Raw genomic sequence first — 22,149 nt, 5'->3', positions numbered from 1 at the left:
TGAATGTTCAATCTAGCAAGATTATCAATTAATTTATCATTTAGCAATTACATTACAACTAATATGTTTAAAACACTTATTCACATTGTAACTGGTTTATAGGGATCATGAGGCAATTTAGTTAACTAGGTTCTTTGTGGAAAATCCTCCACCATGCAGGAAAAGTCAAAAGTTTCAGAGGAAATGTCTATTAATAGGAAGATATTTATAGTTAGACAGAAAAGATACAATGTACTCTAAAATATGCATTTCAGACTGAATGCAAAGGTTAATTATCTCTTTGTTTTGTAGGTCTCTTTTGCTTTATGTTATTATATTATTTTTAAAACAACACCAATTAAACATCAGATTCCTGAGACTAAATACAGTATTTTTTATCAAACATTAAACACTAATTTTGTGTTATTTTTTATGATTCTTTGTTGCTACAGGTCAAAGCATCCTTTGATACCATTTACAGAATGGGATATTCTCAGAACCCAATGCCTCTGACTATCTTCTAAGGATCCCTTTGGGAGTTCTTGCTTCTAATAGTCTGCTTTCTATAACACCTCAAAAACAAAGACAACATGTCTCAGCTGTAAAGCACTTGTCTAATATGAATGAAGTCTTGTGTACAATGCCTCCCCCACATTGTATAGACATGCAGAATAGTAACTAATTTTGACAGCATATGTAGGATACCATCACAATACTACTCTATAGTTTATTATTTATGTAGGAGCTGTATATTGATACCAGAGTCCTGAGCAAGTTAAGCAACTTCTACATCATTGAGTTTCATCCCCAATAAATAGTCTTATTATTTTTGAAGAGACACTAGTTGATATATTAGGTGAATTGATATATTCCAAATTAGACATTATTATAGTAAAAACTGTGTAGCATTAAGGACAATTTGAATGAAAATACATGTTGAATTTTCAAACTTATTTCTTGAAGGTTAATAAATTAGGATTTACCTGTTGAAACCAGTAACTTAAATTTAACTTCCTGTACACCTACATAATTGCATGTAAATGGATCCCTCAGCTATGAATCTAATATTTTTTATATCTATGAAAATATTTTAGTGGAAGAGGCAAATGTTGTGTTTCAGGAAATTATAGATGCCTTAGCTATATTTACTAGCAGGATAACCAAAGAGCAAATTCTCCAATATAGATAATATATCTAGATTGGAATTCCTAAGATATTTCTGCTGTACTATTACCTCCAATTTATCCAAATCTTCTATTATTAACAGATACCAAGACTCACAAGTACATGGCAGATGTCAACTTCACATTTGTTACTGAGTTTATCCTTTTGGGACTGACAGATCGTAAAGAACTCAAGATATTTCTCTTCATCTTGTTCCTATTGATCTACCTCATCTCCTTGGTGGGTAATCTGGGAATGTTCTTTCTGATCTATGTGACTCCTAAACTCCACACACCAATGTACCACTTTCTTAGGTCTCTGTCATTTGTGGATGCATGGTATTCCTCAGTATTTGCACCCATATTGTTGATGAACTTCTTTGTTGAGCAAGAAACTATCTCATTATTTGCATGCACTCTGCAATATTTTTTGTTTGCATTATTGGTTACCACAGAAGGATTTTTGCTGGCTGCAATGGCTTATGACCGTTATGTGGCCATTGTAAACCCTTTAATTTACACAGTGGCCATGACTAAAGTGGTTTGTGTTGGGCTGGTGCTTGGTTCATTCATAGGAGGTGTAATCAACTCATTGACACATACTATTGGATTAATGAAGCTGTCCTTCTGTGGACCAAATGTCATCAATCACTTCTTCTGTGACCTTCCTCCACTGTTGAAGCTGTCCTGTTCAGACACCTCCATGAATGAACTGCTGCTTTTGATCTTCTCTGGAGTCATTGCCATGACCACACTCTTGATTGTGGTGGTCTCCTATGTTTTCATTGTTGTTGCTATCCTGAGGATCCGCTCAGCAGCAGGCAGACGCAAAGCCTTCTCCACCTGTGCTTCCCACCTGACAGCTGTGACTTTGTTATATGGCTCAGTCAGCTTCAGTTATATTCAACCAAGCTCCCAATACTCCTTAGAACAAGAGAAGGTTGTATCTGTATTTTATACTCTGGTGGTTCCCATGTTGAACCCACTGATTTACAGTTTAAGGAACAAGGAAGTAAAAGATGCTGTGAAAAGGGCCATGGAGATGAAATGTTTCCGTTGTTGATTTCAGACTGTGTCTGAAAAAAAGACATGAAACACTAAATTGTTTGAAAACTTTACCAAGATATTTTAAGTTTTATTGCATTAAAACTGTAGTGATTATAAAGGTTGTGTCATGTGTTTTACAATGATGCAAAAGAATATAATCATGCATGTCATGAACATACAAATAAGATTCTGTTATCAACCCTGAACCCTGGGCTAGCACTTAGGGTGGTCATCTGAAACAGCTGTTTCATTCCTTATTTAAGATACGTAGAAAGAGAAACGTGAACATTCAGATACTTCAATAAAGTGAGCATAAAATAAAACATAGAAAGGGAAACTTCTCAAAAATAAAAGCAGCTTCTTTCACATTTGAGCCATACACATAAGTATTATGCCACAGAAAAACCATGGTACCCACTGAGTCTACACAACATATAGGTTTGTGTTTACTCCCCCTTCCTAGAGAAAAGCTTTCTTTAAAAGTAGATATATCGTTCTATTTACAGGAATTTTTGCATTAAATTAGAGGGGAAAAAAAGAACCTCTTAGTTACATCGTTTTCCAACAGAATCAATCGTAATTAGAGTTTACTGGAAAGGTACATATATGACAAATGAGTGCTTCTTTCCTTCATACTCCCTTGCTGAGACATATGAGCACAGTCAGGGTGAGATATCTTTAAAGCAAGCATAGAGAAGGGGTATGGACATGTCATTCAAGAAGAATGATCAGATATTCTTATACACAGTAGAACAAAATTATAGAACTTGATAACAGTCTTTTTGGAATACTAAAATGCAGTAACAAGATTGCTGGTTTTACCATTTCTTCATATTTCAAACACCTTTATTTCTTTTCTTTTGAAAGTAGGGCCATGTTATGAAATGACATTAGTAATCAAAAAATATTGTTATCACTCTAAACTTGTGAGTCATTTTTCCAGCCCCAACCAACATTTTTAATGAATGATTTGGTAAGATAGTAATTTAAAAGAAAGGAACGAAATATGATCCCAATATTTTGTTGTTGTTGTTTTGTTTTCAAGACAAGGTTTCTTTTTGTAGCCGTGGATGTCCTCAAACTAACTTTGTAGACCAGACTGGCCTTGAACTGACAAAGATCTGCCTGCCTCTGCTTCCTGAGTGCTGGGATTAAAGGCATGTGCCACCACTGCAGGATGAATTCAAAATATTTTTATTAAACTATTCAACACATGGTGATTAGAAACAAATCTTATAATACAAAATATTTTCAAACATGCTTGCCATATTTGTTATTCAAGAGATAAATAAAAGCAATTGCAAAATAAATCATGTGTGTAAATTTTCTGTATCTGTAGCCTTGAAATCTGATTTATAACACTGTGAGCATAAAAATTTTCAGTTTAGATAAAAATAATTTATATCTATATAAAATATTGGTCAAGGAGGGCCCATGGGCAATGAAATCTATTAAGCCTACTATTGCTTTTTCTTGTACACTATTACTAGGTGGAAAGTTCCTTTCTGCTGAGGATCACAAACATTTGATTATAAGACATGGAGAAATCAACCTAAAAATGATCAGAAAAGTCCCTCCATTCTGTTTAGCTTTTATAGTACTAGAACATTCTATGCACACTGCTGGGGAAGAACTTGACCCTGTATGCTATAAATCTAACCTACCAGAAAAGATGTGGCCACTGGTACAAAGGTGGCAAGACTATTTACAAGTATAAATAACCCGTTTCTGCATGGATTTGGGGCCTGATCCACAGGAGGCCTAGACTATAGTGATGGTTAAAAAAAAAAAAAAATAGCTTGGAAGGCCATGGGTCTTAAAGAAGAATATACTGTTTTTGTTTTTCTCAATGATAATATTGTCAAGCTGCCTTATATATACTTGTGTTTGCGGCAACAGATATGTGCTGTGCTCAATTTTCGTCAAGGTGCTTCTTATTGTAGCAAGTTGTAGTGAATGAAGAGACTAATAACTGGTCAAAAATCTGAGAATAAGCAACTGGAACTGTTAACGCATGGATGGGACATCTACATAAACCTGTCATTCACATCACAAGATTGAGAAAACACCATTAATCAGGATTAGAAAGAATATAAGATCCAGGGGATGATAAGGAGAGCTGTGAAATACTATGATCCGGAAATTACATGCCTCTAACACATGTGATCTCACAGGAGGCATGATTTACTTTAGAAGATTTGCACTAGCCCAAGCCAATTAAATTCTGCAACATGAATGGAGGAGGGGACCTTTGGTTCCCTCCTAGATGAGCAGCTATTGACAGTTTAATTATTGTGAGGGAAAGAGTATCGTTTCTTTAGGGGGTAGTGTCTCTATATGTATTCCTGACTGCTCTTGAACTAGCTAACTGACTAACTAACTAAGAGGCTAAACTTAAATTCACACAGAACCCTGGGCCTCTGCATCTCAATTCTGGGGTCAAAGAAAATGACACCAAAACCCCACAAATTATTGTATGAAGTAGAATAGGAAGGAACTCTTCAAAATAATTTTTATTAGACAGGAACATATAGGCTAATCTGCCTGATTAACGTACACACTATTATTTTCAATAATCTACTTGCAAATTAAATCAAGAATGCATCAAAAAGATTGTCCATCATGATCAAGCTTGCTTCATTCTAGAGAAACAAAGATGGTTCAACATATATTAATCAGTAAAGGTAATCGCGATCAGAAACCAAATGACTATCTCCTTAGATGCAAAAAAAAAGACCTATAACAAAACTGAAATACCCTTTTTTGATGAAACTTTGGCATTCTTCAGATATAGGGGGAGAGGTCTCAATCCAATAAAGGCAACATACCACAATACCATGTTAAGTAGACAATAAAACCAAAATATGGTGGTGCAGGCCATTAATCCCAGGACTCAAGAGGCAGAGACAGGCAGATCTCTGAGTTGTAGGTTAGCCTGGTCTATAAAGTGAGTTCTAGAACAGCCAGGACTACACAGAAAACACTGTTTCAGGGGAGAAAAGCAGAAAATCTAAACTAAAACCAGGAATAAAGATATTTATTCTCTCCACTTCTGTTCAACTGTTAAATGTGTCCATCAAAGTAATGGGAATCTAAAATAACAGGAAAAACTCAATAAACTTCCTGTATATAAACTCCAAGAATACAAAGAAGGAAATCAGGGAAACAATCCCATTCACAGAAGCCTGAAAAACATATTGGAATACATTTAACCAAGCAAATGAAAGATAGACACTGAATAAAGAAATTGAAGAAGAGACAAGAAAATGGAAAGATTGCTACTAGTCATTAATTGATATGATGAATATTGTGGAAATCATCATCCTGCCAAAAGCAATCTAGAGAACCAATGCAATTTCCATCAAAATTTATTCATAGAAATTGAGAAAGTATTCAAAATTCATATGGAAACATCAAAGACTTGGACCAGCGAAAACAATCTTTAAAAATAAAGCACTCCTGGTGGTCTCATTAGTTCTATTTTCAAGTAATACTAAAGAAATAAAAATAAAAGCATGATGTTGGGACAAAATGATAACTTATTCAATGAATTATAATTGGGTTCCACATATAAACCCATACTGCTGCAAGAATTTGATTTTTGAGAGAAATCCTAAACTCTACATAGGAAAAAAAAAACTGTATTTTCAACAAATGTATTGGACAAACTGTATAGCTAAATGTAGACATTCTGATGAAATTAGATGATTTTCTCTCTTTCTGTGAATGGGAGTGTTTCTACTGTCTTTGTTTTTAGAGCTGAGGACCAAATTCATGGCCTTGAACTTGTTTGATAAGCAAGTATTCTACAGTTAAACTAAGTCCCCAACTCCTGTTATTGATATTTACAAAGGCTATAGATTTTTGCAAATTAATCTTTGAAATCTATCATTTTTCTGGAATTTCTGGTCCTTTCTAGAAGTTTTCTAGTGAAATTTTTGTAATGTCTTATTCATGTGATTGGCAAATAATGTTAATTTTACCTATTTTCCTTTTTGTATTCTTTTAATATACCTCTTTTGTCATATAACTTTAGCTAGTTTTTCAAGTACTATATTGAAAAGAGTAGAAATAGTGAGTGGACTTATCTAGTTCATAATTTTAGTGAAATTTAAATGAGGTTGCTATCGGTGATGGCTGCTCGGGGAAGACAATTCAGTTTTATTCAGGAATGCGGCTCCTGAGAGGTGCTCTAGTAGGTGGTCTCCTATCTATGTACATACAACAGTGTATAAAAAATAAAAAATAATAATAGATTAGGGGAACACATTTACCCATTATGAGAATTGAAAGGGAAACAGAAAGGAAGGTTTTGGTCATTCCTCCATACATCTGCCAACGCAGTGTGAAGAAAATGGTTAATTGTGAAATTAGCAGAAAGTGCATGAAGCTTGGTTGAGTTAGGAAATTTGTGCAACATCCACACAAAACAAAGTGATGCTGGAGTCCTGTTGAAAGGTAGATATTGTACTACATTAATATCATCACCAGCCAAGCCTGTGTTGTGGCTGAGATGAATGTTGAAAACAAATAATTGTTTTCCCAACAACAATTCTTTCCCAATAAGAAAACAGAATATTAGTTACAAAGAAATCAAGATAATGATTCATGAACCTCATTGCAGACAGCTGTGGGAATTTTATAGCAGTAACAACAAGTGTTCAATAGGTCGACCCACCAGATGCATGATTCCCTGTTTGTGGCCCCCACTTAGCAAAGCCGTAGGGTTATTGAGGGTAAATGACTGGCTGTTTTCTGTCTGTAACTTTCTCAAGTGCCACTGCTATGCCTTCCTACAAAGAACAGCTATGGGGTTCTTTTATTTATTTATTTATTGAGACAGGGTTTCTCTGTATAGTTTTGGTGCCTGTCCTAGAGCTTGCTCTGTAGACCAGACTGGCCTTGAACTCACAAGATCCTCCTGGCTGTGCCTCCCGAGTGCTGGGATTAAAGGTGTGTGCCACCACCACCCGGTTAGCTGTGGGGTACTTTCCACAGCCCTTTGGTGATGTGTTTTACACTTATTGGGCACACATATAACTGTGAATGTTCAGGAAAATTATTTCTGTTTAAGCTGTATAATTTTGATGCATAGAAATAATACTAGGATATTTTACAGTACTCAGACTGACATAGTGTTTTCAGTCACAAAGACAGCCTTTTACACAGACAGCTAATTTTGGACTTCAGAGCAGATTCAAAACAGACTAGATGCCCATGCAGAATAAACACAGAGAATAATTCCAAGGCATTATTTATTGCTAAATCAAGGTCAGGGTGCTTACATTGAGATATAGTTCCCTGCATTAGTTCTCATTCTGCACCTACCTTGACTACTCAAATTTCAGCGAATTGTTTTGTCTGGGATCCCGCACCAACTCTGAGCTATATGCATGGGTCAATGTGACATTACTAGCCTAAGAGAAACTATGTGACTTATCTTGTGTTACGAGAATGGATAGGGCCCTGGAAATGTAACTTATAATTGTCCAGAGTTTGGCTGTGAGATATCAGTGGTGGTGTGGAGAGAGAAGTCTGTGTAGAGCTATGTGAGAGCTGCTGGAGAATGTGAGTGGTGTGTGTGTGTGTGTGTGTGTGTGTGTGCTCAGAGATGAAGAAGAAGAAGAAGAAGAAGAAGAAGAAGAAGAAGAAGAAGAAGAAGAAGAAGAAGAAGAAGTAGAAGAAGAAGAAGAAGAAGAAGTAGAAGAAGAAGAAGAAGAAGAAGAAGAAGAAGAAGAAGAAGAAGAAGAAGAAGAAGAAGAAGAAGAAGAAGTAGAAGAAGAAGGAGAAGAAGAAGAAGAAGAAGAAGAAGAAGAAGAAGAAGAAGAAGAAGAAGAAGAAGAAGAAGAAGAAGAAGAAGAAGGAGAAGAAGAAGAAGGAGAAGAAGAAGAAGAAGAAGCATTAAGGAATGTGAGAGAATAAACGAGGGCAAATGATGTGATGGGCAGAGGGTAAGATTGAGTGTGTGAGTATGTGTAGGTGTGCATGCTAAGTGAGGGATGTAGCTGAATGGGCAGAGAGATAATGTAACATATAATTGTCCAAAGTTGATCATAGAAGAAGTGTGAGAGTAAGACGAGAGAATGAATGAATGAATGAATGATTGAATGAGAGAAGGAGTGAATAAAGGCTGAAGTGAATAAATGATGTAGTAATATGTGAAGGAATGTAACAGTAGAGAGAAGAAATGTGTAGATGTAACTATGCCAAGGAGATTTGTAACTATGTGGAGGCAAAGAAAATGAAGCTGTATAGAAAAGAGATACAGAAGAGAAATGTATGTAAAAGAAAGATGTATAGCCATGTGAAAAGAGATGTAACTGTGTATAGAGATGTAGAGCTGTATATATGTAAAGATATGTAGCTGTATGTACACAATGTAGCAGTGTGGAGATATGTAGCAGTATGGAGACAGAAAGGGTCAGAGACCATTTTTAAGATGAAGTAAAAGAGAAAGTTATCGTCAGAAAGCATGTGTTTCCTTATTTTACCAGTCATATAGATAGAAACTTGTCACTAAATATCCTCAGACAGAAAAAGTCTAGCCCTCAGATAAGATCTTTTTCTAAACCCTCACTACTCTGAGGTCTTCTTTTTCACTGCCCTGGAGCATATCATGGGAGCTGGCCGCCCACGATCAGTGATACCTATTAATAAAGGATAACTCAATTCTCACCACAATCATGGGCTTCAGAGTGTTCAAATGAAAAGAAACACTTTGTTGTGCAGGTGAATAATTTGTACATCTGTATGTTGGACCAAATTTGAAATGAGAAAACTTAAATACAAATCATGTTATTTAAGACTGGATGCACACATTTCCTTCCATTATTTAATGCCACCACACATGTGTACTTATTTTCACTGCTTTGTATAAGGGACCAAGAATCTCTAAGAAACCAGAAAACCAATTCTCCTGAGGTACTTAGTGTAAATTAAGTAATGTAAGCAATCAAATCATAATTAAATAATGTAGAAAATAAAAACAAAACAACAAAAAGACTTTCTGCGATGGCATATCTCATATTTGGACTTTAAAATGGTTCAGGAGGTTGAAGACAGGAAGTAGGGAGTTCTTGGATATAAAAGAATGGATTTGGGTAGTCTATGGAAATGACCAATGTTTCAATTGTGACAGTGATTTCCCTAGAAAACACACTTTCATCAATTTTTATAAAATTATACTGATAAAATGTTTGCTATTTAATCAAATAACATTGGTTTTGAGATTAGGTCTAACCATGAAACCCAGTCTGGCCTTGAACCCGTGATGCACTTGGTCTAGCATCCTATGTGCTGGAATTATAGGTAAGTATTCCTATGTCTTTAAAAGGCCTACTTACTATATTATAGTAAATGCATATACTAAGTATATTGTTAATTTAAGTAAACACTGAATTACTATAAGCAAATTTTTGTAATACTTAGTTAAATAGTGTTAACTTAATTTTCTTTATACAAAATTCAATTGAAGTACCATTAGTGCTCTGCATGCCAATGCTTTTAAGTGTAAAATTCTTTTCTTTTCTTTCTTTCCTTCTTTCTCTCTTTCTATCTTCTATCTGTTTATTTATTTATTTTATTTATTTATTATTTTCTCATGTATTTAATTCGATTCTCATATATTTATTTATTCTTTTCTCATATATTACATCCCAACCACAGTTTCCCCTCTCTCCTCTCTTCCCAGAATACATCTCTGTTTCGAAATCTATTTGAGCATTTGAAAACTGGCAGAGACTCTCCCAGTTTAACTATATTCATTTAAGAACATAATTTCAAAGCATTAAAACAAGATAAAAGACTGATTTTTATGTCTCGAGTCTAATTATTTTTATGTATTTTATTGTGGTGATATTTTATTTGTATGTTAATAAATAATGTTTGCCTGGAGAAAGAGGAAATAGCAAGCCATTTTAAGTAAATATAGAAGTCAGGCAGTGGTAGCACACACCCTTAATCCTATCACTTAGCAGGCAAGGTCTCTGTGTGCTCAAGGCCATACTAGAGAACAGAGCCAAGCATGGTGACACATGCCTTTAATCCCAGTACCAACCATAGAGACCTGGAGGTCTGTACAGACAGGCACTGACAAAAGTGAGGTAGCTGGGCTAAGAGCCAATGAGAGGGCAGAACAGCAAAGCAATAAAGGTGTGGGTACACAGGAAGTAGCTCACTTAAAAAAAAATGCTGCAGTGTGGTGAGGTAAGGTTAGCTGTTGGCTATTCCTATTTCCCTGATTTCTAAGGCTTTCACCCCTATATTTGGCTCCATGTTTTTCATTTAATAAGACCACTTAGAAATTTGTCTACATTTTATTATTTGTTAGTTTTTTCTTTGCTTGTTTTTTTCTTCATCTTTTGAGACGGTGTTTCTTTGTATGGCCCTTGCTGTTCTAAAACTATCTTTGTAGACCTGACTGGCCTCAAACTTAAAGAGATTCACCTGCCTCTGCCTCCTGAGTGCTGGAATTAAAGGCATGTGGCACCACCCCAAGCCTATTTTGATGTTCTTATCAACAAAAGAGCCTGATGTGAAGACAATTTTAAAGTTTTTGAGAAATGTTTTATCATTGATAAACTACCCATTGAAGAAAATATATAATATTGTTCTAGTAAATATCATTCCATTCATAATATTTATGTTATGAGTAAATTATATTTTATAAAATACAGAATGCCTCATTTACTAAGAGGATTGTACAAAGAGAATGAGTAATCTTCTGTATTACCTCAGAATATCACCAAAGTTCATTGCTTAAGATTTGCCAATAGTGTTAGTTTATTTGCTTCTGAGGCAAGATCTCACTTCACGTACCTGGCTTCCTAGACTACATAGTCATCCTCCTGTCTCATACTTCCTATTGTTCATAGCTGTGGTTACAGGTATAAGATACTACCCACTACTAGCTTTCGCAATATATTGATAAATACATTTGAGATGATATTAAATGTTATTTTGTAAAAATAGATGCGAACACACACACACACACACACACACACACACACACACACACACACACACACACACAAACACACGAACAACATGAAAGATTACTTTCAAATTCTCTCCTGAGGTGATTTAAGGCAAATTTGACATAAGCAGATGGATGCTGGGTTAGGAAAACATTAAAGGAACTTAATGAGTGGCTGTTCTTTTATTCGATATGATTTGTGTCATCTAATGAAGTCAAGACATAGATGTACTTTGCCATATCTTGCTATGATGTTGATACTCAAGGGTCCATAAGCATTTCTACTAATCTCCTAATTTTCTATTAGTAACTTTGGCTCATGAGTACATGTTTTGTTTTTGAGAAATTATGTGTCTGCTTCCTTTGACTATACTTTTAATCATTACAGAACTCAGGAATTGGAATGTCTTGAGGGAGTCAGTAAGTGCTTAAGAGTTTCCTAAATCCCTAGAGAAACCGAGAAACTCAATAATGAGCACATTACAGCCTTTGAATCAGAAGTTTCCTCCAGAGATGATTTCTTTGCATCAAGACGTATATATAAAACAGGATTTCTCATCTCAATGTGTCTTCTGACATGAATTAAGTGATCTCACTCATATTTTCATTGTATGGGCTCTGTGCCTTTTATTCTCCTATATGCACGTAGAAGTTGATATTCCACTCTTGCTACTTCTCACTACTATCATTTTCTGCATCATTCTAAAAGTAAGAAATATTAGTCTTCTGTTTTATTTTTATTTGGAGAATTATAGAGAATGCAATCAAGTAAAGTGTAGTCATAATTTTCCTAAATGGGGGAAGTGTATATTTTTTCTTTCATTAGTAAGCTAAATTCCCTTGTTTGATAATTAAATATATACTTTTTAATTATTAACTTACTGGTTTGGGAATTAAGAAAATATGTTCAAATTTTAATCTGATAAACTTGTCAACAAAAACAGAGAAAATAAGTTGTAATTTACCAATTTATTTCTTTATATACTGTTCTGTCTTTTTTCTATGTAAATATTATTTTGTTTCACAACTTCTGCTGCTAAGACAAAGAAATCATCCTAAATGATTGCAACCTAAATAAATCACTTATGTTTAAAACTGTCATTCAAATATTACTCTATTCTAGATGTGATAAACTTACCTTCCATTTTTTTTTATTTTACTGCTCGTACTATGCAATGTTCTAAAACAAAACAAAACAAAACAAAAAAAAAGCAAAGAAGCCAGAGGGAGCAAGACACAGTTAATTGACCCAGTTCCTTATGAAGCAGTCTGAAAAAGGCTGAGAGCTCATGATTTGGTCTCCATGACATAATTACAAGCTATGTTGTGTCTTCCCTGCTTAATGGACAGGTGTCATTTGTCCTTTATGATGCCATGACTTTTTAAAATAAGCATGAAAAGGACAATAACAAATAAATTAAAGTACCATAATATTTTTAGGCATAGATAGCACGTTTAGTAAATAAAGACACCCATGTTCTGAATGATGCAGAAGAATTAAAGGGAGAAGTGTGAGTCCATTTCAAGGTAGTTTAAGGAAGTCACCCTGCATATCAGTGGGGACAAATATGTGGGTTATGATTTAGAATAAGTCAGAATGGCATGTTCATATCATCTTCAAATTGTACATGATACAGAAGACAGAAATTTGAACCATGCCAACTAAGAGAATGAAAACATTTTCTTATAATACATAGCTAATTATATTTTATGTTTCTTTGTATTTACAAAGTAAATTTGAAAGTTAAAGGTTTCATGGGAAGCACTGGACTCACAGATAGATGTGCATTTGTTATGAGAAACTCCTTACCCTGAAAATTGGGCTGGGTCATGGTAGCAAAGACAGTTTGCTAAAAATTATGTGTGTATCTTAAATGTTGGCATCACTTTAAGGGTTAAAATGGAAGCTAGTGAACATGTGATCCAGAATCTAAGAGAGATATTTTTCTTGAATTCAAACAGCAGTTTTGAGTGTTTTCACAATGCTTTATATGTCACATCAAATACCCTTTAATAACATTCCTTGGGGGTGGTCCTCTAAAATTGCCTAAGGATTATTACAGACCTTTTTGATTCTAGGACTAGCTTTTTGTTTTTTTTGGGTTTAGGTAGGGTTTTTGTTTGTTTGTTTGGTTGGTTTGGTTTGGTTTTTCATGGCAGGGTTTTTCTATGTAGCCCTGACTGTCTTGGAACTCACTTTGTTTGTAGACCAGGCTGAACTTGAACTCAGAGATCCACTTGCCTCTGCCTCCCAAGTGCTGGGATTAGAGGCATGTGCCGCCATCAGGAGGTACTAGCATTTTATAACAGTTAAATACACACACACACATACACACACACACACACACACACACACACACACACACACACACTCAACCACACAAATACAGCATGCAGGTGGCTCAGTAGTACAGCCTTAAATATTATGCACAAAAGGCTGTCTTCAATAGCCACAAAACACACATGAATTCATAGTCACATATACAGGTAGGGTCATTAAATTATTATATAGAATGTGGTTAAACTACAATACTGTGTGTGTGTGTGTGTGTGTGTGTGTGTGTGTGTGTGTGTGTGTGTGTGTGTGTGTGTGTGTGTAAGGTCTTGGGCATGCTACTTATATGTTCTTCTACTGAGGTACATCCCCATGACCTAATGGTTTTTGAGGGCACCATATTTTATATATTGTGTATCTTGATAAGTTTCACACTGGCTGCTTTAACATGATTGAAAAAACATGAAAGAGTATTTTAATAGAGACAGAGATTATATATTTCCACCATTAGTTCTTATTTCCTAAACTGCATTTTCCTTTTTGTATGCTTGTTTTTCGAGACAGGGTTTCTCTGTGTAACTTTGGAGCCTGTCCTGGTTCTCACTCTGTAGACCAGGCTGGCCTCAAACTCACAGAGATCCACCTGGCTCTGCCTCCTGAGTGCTGGGATTAAAGGCATGTACCAACACTACCCAGAGATTTTCCTTTTTTTTTTTTTAAACAAGGATGCAGTTTATCTTTTTGTGCACCGTGGATGTTATACTTAAATATAATGGTCCACAAATAATTTAGCATTTTATTTTTTTACATGGAACTTTTTATGAAAAATCAAATAGGCAGTGTTTAAAAAATATAGACTTTTAATATATATGTATATAAGCAGAAGAATCAGGGTGGAGAATTCCACAATTTTCTAGTTATTGATATCCTACTATTGCTGCAAATTTTACCTGCATTTCCTATTATTAACAGGTACCAAGACACACAATTATATGGCAGATATCAACTTCACATTTGTTACTGAGTTTATCCTTCTAGGATTGACAGATCAAAATGAACTCAAGGTGTTTCTCTTCATCTTGTTTCTCTTTATCTATATCATCTCCTTGGTAGGGAATCTGGGAATGTTCTTTCTGATCCACATAACTCCCAAACTCCACACACCCATGTACCACTTCCTTCGCTCTCTGTCATTTGTTGATGCCTGTTATTCATCAGTATTTGCACCCACATTGTTAGTGAACTTCTTTGTGGAAAGAGAGACCATCTCATTCTCTGCATGCATCCTGCAATATTTTTGGTTTGCATCACTGCTTACCACAGAGGGATTTTTGCTGGCTGCAATGGCTTATGACCGTTATGTGGCAATTGTAAACCCTCTAACATACACAGTGTCTATGACAAAGCTGATATGTGTTCTGTTAGTGTTGTGTTCATGCTTAGGAGGTACGATCACCTCATTGACACACACTATTGGCTTAATGAAACTGTCCTTCTGTGGACCAAATGTTATCAGTCACTTCTTCTGTGACCTTCCTCCCCTGTTGAAGCTGTCCTGTTCAGACACCTCCATGAATGAACTGCTGCTTTTGATCTTCTCTGGAGTCATTGCCATGACCACACTCTTGATTGTGATGGTCTCCTACATCTTCATTGTTGTTGCTATCCTGAGGATCCGCTCAGCAGCAGGCAGACGCAAAGCCTTCTCTACATGTGCTTCCCACCTGACAGCTGTGACTTTGTTCTATGGCTCCATCAGCTTCAGTTACATTCAGCCAAGCTCCCAATACTCCTTAGAACAAGAGAAGGTGGTGTCTGTATTTTACACCCTGGTGATTCCCATGCTGAACCCATTGATTTACAGTTTAAGGAACAAGGAAGTAAAGGATGCTGTGAAAAGGGTAATAGAGATGAAACATTTCCTGCATTGAAATGTATGTTTCTGAGTAAACAACATGAGACAATTGAATCATGCAATAATATTGGTTAAAGTCAAATAAAATTTCAACCTACTTGGATTGTGGGGTTTGTTCAGTTTGAGTACTAGGTTTTATAGTGATAAAAAAGCATTCAAAAATAATGTGGCATGGTTACCAATATTGTGTTGTATTTTCTACCTTACCCCTAGAATAAGACCTAAGGAAATTAATGGGACTCGTAACATATCCAATACATTAAGTAAATTGAAATTGTATATATGTGTACATTTATATATTATATATATAGTTATATATAATTGAAATTTAACATATATATATATACATATTTTGTAAATATAACTGTAGTTATATATGGAAATAACTATGCATTTTTATATACCAATAAGGACAGCATAAATTAAAATATTCAAAGATAAAATTCACAAAAATGAAAACACCTCTCAGTTTGTTGTTCTCTTGAGCAATATAGACAGGTAAAGTATTTTCCAACACAAAAATATCTATAAAAGGCATATTCAGAAAATTGATAGACATGTGTTTCCCTCCTATGGTGAAGACGCCTGAAAAAGTAGATATCCACAAAGGCTACAGAATGCCATTGGATATCTCAGAACTGGAATTATGTTTAAAAAGTATATGAGTAAAAATTTACTGAAAGTACTAAAAGAAATAATGAGGAAAACATGAAAATATATCTGAAATAATATTTCTTGCAACATGCTAGAAATATTCTATGAAACCAGTTACTATTTCTGATTGCGTGACAATACACAAAACAAAATTCTAGCTGTGCTAAATTAAAATTAAAATATCCCATTTAACAACATTTTGAGATATATAAAATATTTCTGAAAAACAGGACAGCACTATTCAAGCATTTACTGGGAGAAAAGGTACCTGTGTGTGACTGCTGTTAATAATTTCAATTGCTTTATACTAATGGAGAAAAGTTTAATGTCAATGGATTAGAAAATTTTGTTCTTCATCATATCTACCATAGAATTAAAGAACTGAGTCCATACAAGCTTATCCCCTTATAATTACATTTGCTTTACTTCATTTCCTTGAGTGTAAAGACTGTGAAAAATCCACATATTGGATAGTAGAGATCAAGGAAATTAAACCAATAACAACTCACACAAGTATTAATAATGGATTATAACGAACACATTAATGGGTTATGGGTGTCTAGATATAGAGGATCAGACACAGGATAGTTTGCCACAGTCTTTGATTTGTACACCAGTAGATTTAGTCAAATTTAGATTTAGTTTAAAAATAAAACATCTCATTAAACAGTGGCCACCCACAGACCATTTTTTCCTATCACTCTTTAACACTACAACTGCATATGTGTATTTACTCTGCAGTAGGCATTATTAGAAATCCAGAAATAATCAATAAAAATAAAAGGATATATGTGAATTATGTTCTCTACTTTGTATAAGGAACAGAATAATCTATGGGAAATCAGGAGCCAGTTTTACACAGATACTCAAAGGATAATGTAAATAAATTCTAGTAAAATAAATCCCATACAAAAAAGTGTGAAATGCAAAAGAAATTCTTTGGATGGAACAGAATGGATTTGACGGTCTACAGAAATGACCTATGTTTTCATAGTGGCAATGATTGTCCAAGAATATAGATTTTGCCAATACTTATAAAAGTGCATAGCTAAAAACCAAAATTAAGTGAACATATGCTAATCACATTGCTTTTAAGACTGAGTCTTATGATGAATCCCTGTGTATCCTTGAACCATGTCACACTTTTCTCAGCATCCTTGGTGCTGGGATTGTAGGTATGTAATATAGCTCCTGTATTTTAAAAGAATTGCTTTCTGAAATATCACAAATGTATACACTACACTCTTCTTTTCTACCCATCAGTATCAGTCCTGAATTATTTTAAACAAATTTAGTTTCCATAGTACTTTTTAAAAATCCTGCTGAATGTTAGCAATACAATTGTCTTTATGCAAAATTCATCTGAAGTCCACTTAGTGTTCTGTGTATCAGCGTTACTAAATGTCAATTTATTTTTACTATTGATCAAGAGAATAAATAAGTCCTTTTTTCTAAACTTAGCTGACTAACCAAAATTGGCAAAGGTCCTCTCCCAGTGATAATATATCCTTTTAAACAAATAATTTCAAAGCACTAACAAAAAGTAGAAGGCCTTTGTGTGTCTTGCATGTAATTATTTTGCTGTTGTTGTTAACTGAAAGCCTGAAATGAAGACTGTTCTGAAGTCTTTGAGAAATTTTTCTTTAGCATACTTCCTCCTAAGAGAAGATCTAACAATGGTTTGATAAACATTGTTTATTCATTACATGCACTTGGGAAAAATTCTATTCGTAAGACATAGAATGCTTCAAATAATAAGATTTTTCTATGAATTACAACATAAAAAGTCATTTTTTGTATTGCCTTAGAATATCACCAAATTGCCTTCTACAGTTGTACTATAGTTTTTATGGGTGTTTTGTTTTCTTTTATTTGTTTGTTTTCAAGATGCTACTCTATAGGCCAGGTGAGCTTGGAATTAAGTGATAAGCCAAAGTATTCCAGAACCCACAGAGATCTTTCTGTCTCACATCGCTACTGCCTGCTTTGGGATTATAGGCATGAAAAATCATCCAGGGCTAGTTCTTATTTTAAAAAATAAAGACATACGCTTTAGAGAAAATTATCTGTAGTGTTGAAAAATGAGAATAATTCTTATTTAAATATATATGTAGAGAGTAGTTTGAAACACTACTACAAATTTCCCTCCAGACAGGATTTAAAGTGAAGTAAATGACCAGAAAATTCTGCATCAGTTGATATACACTAGATGGAAAAAACATTTAAGTAACAAAGGTGTGACATTGCCTTTATTTGATGTGATTTCTGTCATCCAATCATATTAAGACAGAAATGAATTTTGTTAAGTCTCACTCTTCTCTTCATAACATAGGGTCCACTAATATTTCTGTACATTTGCTTGTTTTATGTTTGTGGCTTAAGCCAAAGTCATGTGTTCTGAAAAGCATTCTAAGGTACTAAGCAGAGGTTTGCGTTAGTTCTTTTCCTATGTTTTTCTGAAACTATATGGTGTACTTCTTTTGACTATACTTTTTTTTTTTCATTACAAAACTCAGGAAATGGAATGCCTTCGGGGAGCCATTAAGTTCCTAAGCGTTTTTAAATCCCTGGTGAAGCACAGAGAAACTTTTAGTAACTAAAGTATTACAGCCTTTGAGTTGGAGGTTTACTCCAGGGATGGTTCCATCTGAACCAAGGCAAATATATAACAGTCTGTCTTATCTCTACTTGTCTTCCTGCATGATATTAATGATCTCACTCATATTTTCATTTCAAGTGTCTGTGAACTTGATTCTTCTATATGTAAGGTTAGATTTCAGTTTGATCTCTGCTCCTTGAAGTTTTTGTCATTTGCTGAATTCACACACCATTTTAAAAGTAAGAACTTTTAGTATTCTGTTTTAATGTTTGTTTGAGAGAATGATAATGATAGAGAAACTTGTTATAGATAGTTACTAGGTCCTTAAATGGGCTGTGATGTTGAATATTTTTTCTTTTACTTGTAAACTAAATTCACTTATTTGATTATTGCATAAACAATTCTATAATTTAGCTATTGTCTTAATAATTAAAGACTTATGTTGAGATTTTAATCTGATTGACTTGCCAAATTACAAAGGAAGACTAGCTGTAATTTACCTATCTACTTTTTTTGCTTTAAGAAAATTTTTTTCTACATGAACATAAAATAATATTTACATCTCTTTGATACTTATGCACACAAACACACATACACAATGTATTAAATCAAATGTGTGTTAAGGTCAATTTACATCATAAAACAAGAATTACAGTTTAAAATATATACTTACATCTATCATTTAAATATTATAATATCGATGTGATATTATTTCCTGTATTTATTATTTAATGCCCATAAACTGTGGTTCTTTTTCTAAATTCTAATCACATTATAAGTGAAAGGAACACCAAATGAACACATAACATCAGTTTTCATGCTTAGTTACTCTTTAGACAAAGCTACCAATTACCTAGTTTTCTGAAGGACTAAAATCCAGAGAATTTCACAGAGTCACTTATGAATTAAGCCCTTTGTTCCAGAAGGAATTGATGAGAGCAGAAGTGTTGGCCTTCAGCTGTGATTTGGATATTTTTGCATCCTTCACTTTTTTTGTAGTATTGTCGTTTTTAAATAAACAAGAAAATAAAGATATCAATAAATTGAACTGACACTGTATTTTGAAATAACTGAAACTGAGTTATTAAAAAAGGCACATGTGTTGTGAATGCTGCAGAATGATAATAAATAATTATAACAATAAATTATAAATAGTATGATAAAATATAAATAATAATAAAGTCAGTACCTGAGTTGATTTTAAGACTTGTAAGGAAATCAGTTATACAACCTTCTACTTGAGGATCAGTAGTTTGGAATGTGATTTAGAATAACTCAAACTGGCATGTTCATTTGAATTTCCAAATTGTACCTGTTTCTCCAGACAAGAAGCTGGATCATGAGTGTAGAAATACAAGCAAAACAAAAGAAAAAATAATTCTCATTATAAACAGCTAATATGTATTTTATATTTCTCTTTATTTGTGATGTATATGTGAAGAAAAAATTAAGTTTCAGGGAAACATTGTACTAACAGTTAGAAATGCAGTTGTAAAAATAAATAAATAAAGCTATGCCTACTCTAAAAATTGGGTTGCACCAAGAAAACTAATACAATTTGCAAAGAATTGTCTTAATATTTTAAATATCTTCTTTATTTTGAGGCATTTGTTTTGGTATAGAATATAGAAACTAGTAAACATCAGAGCCCTGAATCATAGAGTAAGGGTGGTACTCAGAGTACCGTTGTGAATGCCTGGTCTTTGCTTGTCGACACAGTTAAACAGAAAACAAACAGGTATAAGGGATTCATAGAAGACTGAAGTATCATGCACAAGGCCTTGTGTTCAATATCCTAAAATGTACACACACACACAGATATAACTCATACATACCTGCACACATGTGCACACATGCATGTGCATGAACCCACGTGCACACATACATACACTCACACAGAACAGGAACTAATTTTGAAGGAATAAAGTGAATATAGGCATAGGTAATATACCAGTGTGTATACAGGTTCGTGACAATGGTACGCAATGTTGTACAACTGAGGTTCAGCCTGACTAAATTATCTCATCTTTTAAACATGTGCTATGTGTTGATATATTTTGCATTATTGCTATTAATATCAATTAAAATAATAAAAAGGAGAATAAAAAATGGAGACACAGATTAAATTTCCAGCATAAGTTCTTATGTTTTACATTTATTTATTTATTTATTTATTTTGGTTTTTTGAGACAAGTTTTCTCTGTGTAGCTTGGCACCTTTCCTGGAACTCATTCTGTAGTCCAGGCTGGCCTTTAACTCACAGAGATCCACCGGCCTCTGCCTCCTGAGTGCTGGATTAAAGGCGTGCACCACCACTGCTCAGCAAGTTCTTATGTTTTATAAATGAGGCTTTTTCTGTCCTTAGCAGGAACTTCTGTGTAGTTCTTTGTGAAGCTTAAGAATTGCATATTAATGTATACTTACCTAAGAATCCATCATTTGGTTTAGCTAATCATGGACATTATTATGAAAAAGGAACAGAACAGTGTGTCAAAAAACAATAGGATAATATGGCTAGTTTGGAATTCCTAAAATATTAATATCCTACTGTTACTACCAATTTATCTGAGTCTATCATTAACAGGTACCAAGACATACAAGTACATGGCTGATGTCAATTTTACATTTGTTACTGAGTTTATCCTTTTGGGACTGACAGATCGTGATGAACTCAAGGTGTTTCTCTTCATATTGTTCCTGTTGATCTATGCCGTCTCTTTGGTAGGGAATGTAGGAATGTTCTTTCTGATCTATATAACGCCTAAACTCCACACACCTATGTATCACTTTCTTAGCTGTTTGTCATTTGTAGATGCATGGTATTCTTCAATATTTGCCCCTAAAATGTTGCTGAACTTCTTTGTTGAAAAAGAGATTATCTCATTCTCTGCATGCATCCTGCAATATTTTTTGTTTGTATCACTACTTACCACAGAGGGATTTTTGCTGGCTGCAATGGCTTATGACCGATATGTAGCCATTGTGAACCCATTACTATATACAGTGGCCATGACTAAAATGGTTTGCACTGGACTGGTGTTGGGCTCATGTATAGGAGGTTTAATCAATTCAGTTACACATACAATTGGCTTAATGAGGCTGTCTTTCTGTGGGCCAAATGTCATTAGTCACTTCTTCTGTGACCTTCCTCCCCTGTTGAAGCTGTCCTGTTCAGACACCTCCATGAATGAACTGTTGCTTTTGGTCTTCACCACCGTCATTGCAATGATTACCTTCTTGGCGGTGATGGTCTCCTACATCTTCATTGTTGCTGCTATCTTGAGGATCCGCTCAGCAGCAGGCAGGCACAAAGCCTTCTCCACCTGTGCTTCCCACCTGACAGCTGTGACTTTGTTCTATGGCTCCATTAGCTTCAGTTACATTCAGCCAAGCTCCCAATACTCCTTAGAACAAGAGAAGGTGGTGTCTGTATTCTACACCCTGGTGATTCCCATGTTGAACCCACTGATTTACAGTTTAAGGAACAAGGAAGTAAAGGATGCTGTGAAAAGAGTAATGGAGATGAAACATTTTTCTTGTTGA

General features: G+C 34.5%; 3 protein-coding genes across 3 annotated transcripts; all 3 read left to right on the top strand.

Moving 5' to 3' along the window:
* The first annotated feature begins 1,263 nt into the window (after nucleotides 1–1,263).
* On the top strand, nucleotides 1,264–2,205 carry LOC128102101 (olfactory receptor 1052-like). The gene has a single exon (XM_052725616.1). The coding sequence runs from the start codon at nucleotides 1,267–1,269 to the stop codon at nucleotides 2,203–2,205; it is 939 nt and encodes a 312-aa protein (XP_052581576.1). The 5' UTR covers nucleotides 1,264–1,266.
* Nucleotides 2,206–14,409: 12,204 nt separating this feature from the next.
* Nucleotides 14,410–15,369, top strand: LOC128102100 (olfactory receptor 1052-like). Its single transcript, XM_052725615.1, has one exon. The coding sequence runs from the start codon at nucleotides 14,431–14,433 to the stop codon at nucleotides 15,367–15,369; it is 939 nt and encodes a 312-aa protein (XP_052581575.1). The 5' UTR covers nucleotides 14,410–14,430.
* Nucleotides 15,370–21,177: 5,808 nt separating this feature from the next.
* Nucleotides 21,178–22,149, top strand: LOC128102099 (olfactory receptor 1052-like). Its single transcript, XM_052725614.1, has one exon. It carries the CDS (start codon nucleotides 21,211–21,213, stop codon nucleotides 22,147–22,149), a length of 939 nt encoding a protein of 312 aa, XP_052581574.1. The 5' UTR covers nucleotides 21,178–21,210.

This window comes from Peromyscus californicus, unplaced genomic scaffold, assembly GCF_007827085.1.
Source record: "Peromyscus californicus insignis strain IS unplaced genomic scaffold, ASM782708v3 Scaffold_7__1_contigs__length_154581171, whole genome shotgun sequence".
Classification (NCBI taxonomy): Eukaryota; Metazoa; Chordata; class Mammalia; order Rodentia; family Cricetidae; genus Peromyscus; species Peromyscus californicus.
Note: the sequence above shows the minus strand (reverse complement) of the source record. Positions and strands in the feature narration are given on the sequence as shown.

Excerpts from the sequence above, each read along its gene's own strand:
- LOC128102101 (XM_052725616.1), top strand. The coding sequence starts at position 1,267 with ATGGCAGATGTCAACTTCACATTTGTTACTGAGTTTATCCTTTTGGGA.
- LOC128102100 (XM_052725615.1), top strand. The coding sequence starts at position 14,431 with ATGGCAGATATCAACTTCACATTTGTTACTGAGTTTATCCTTCTAGGA.
- LOC128102099 (XM_052725614.1), top strand. The coding sequence starts at position 21,211 with ATGGCTGATGTCAATTTTACATTTGTTACTGAGTTTATCCTTTTGGGA.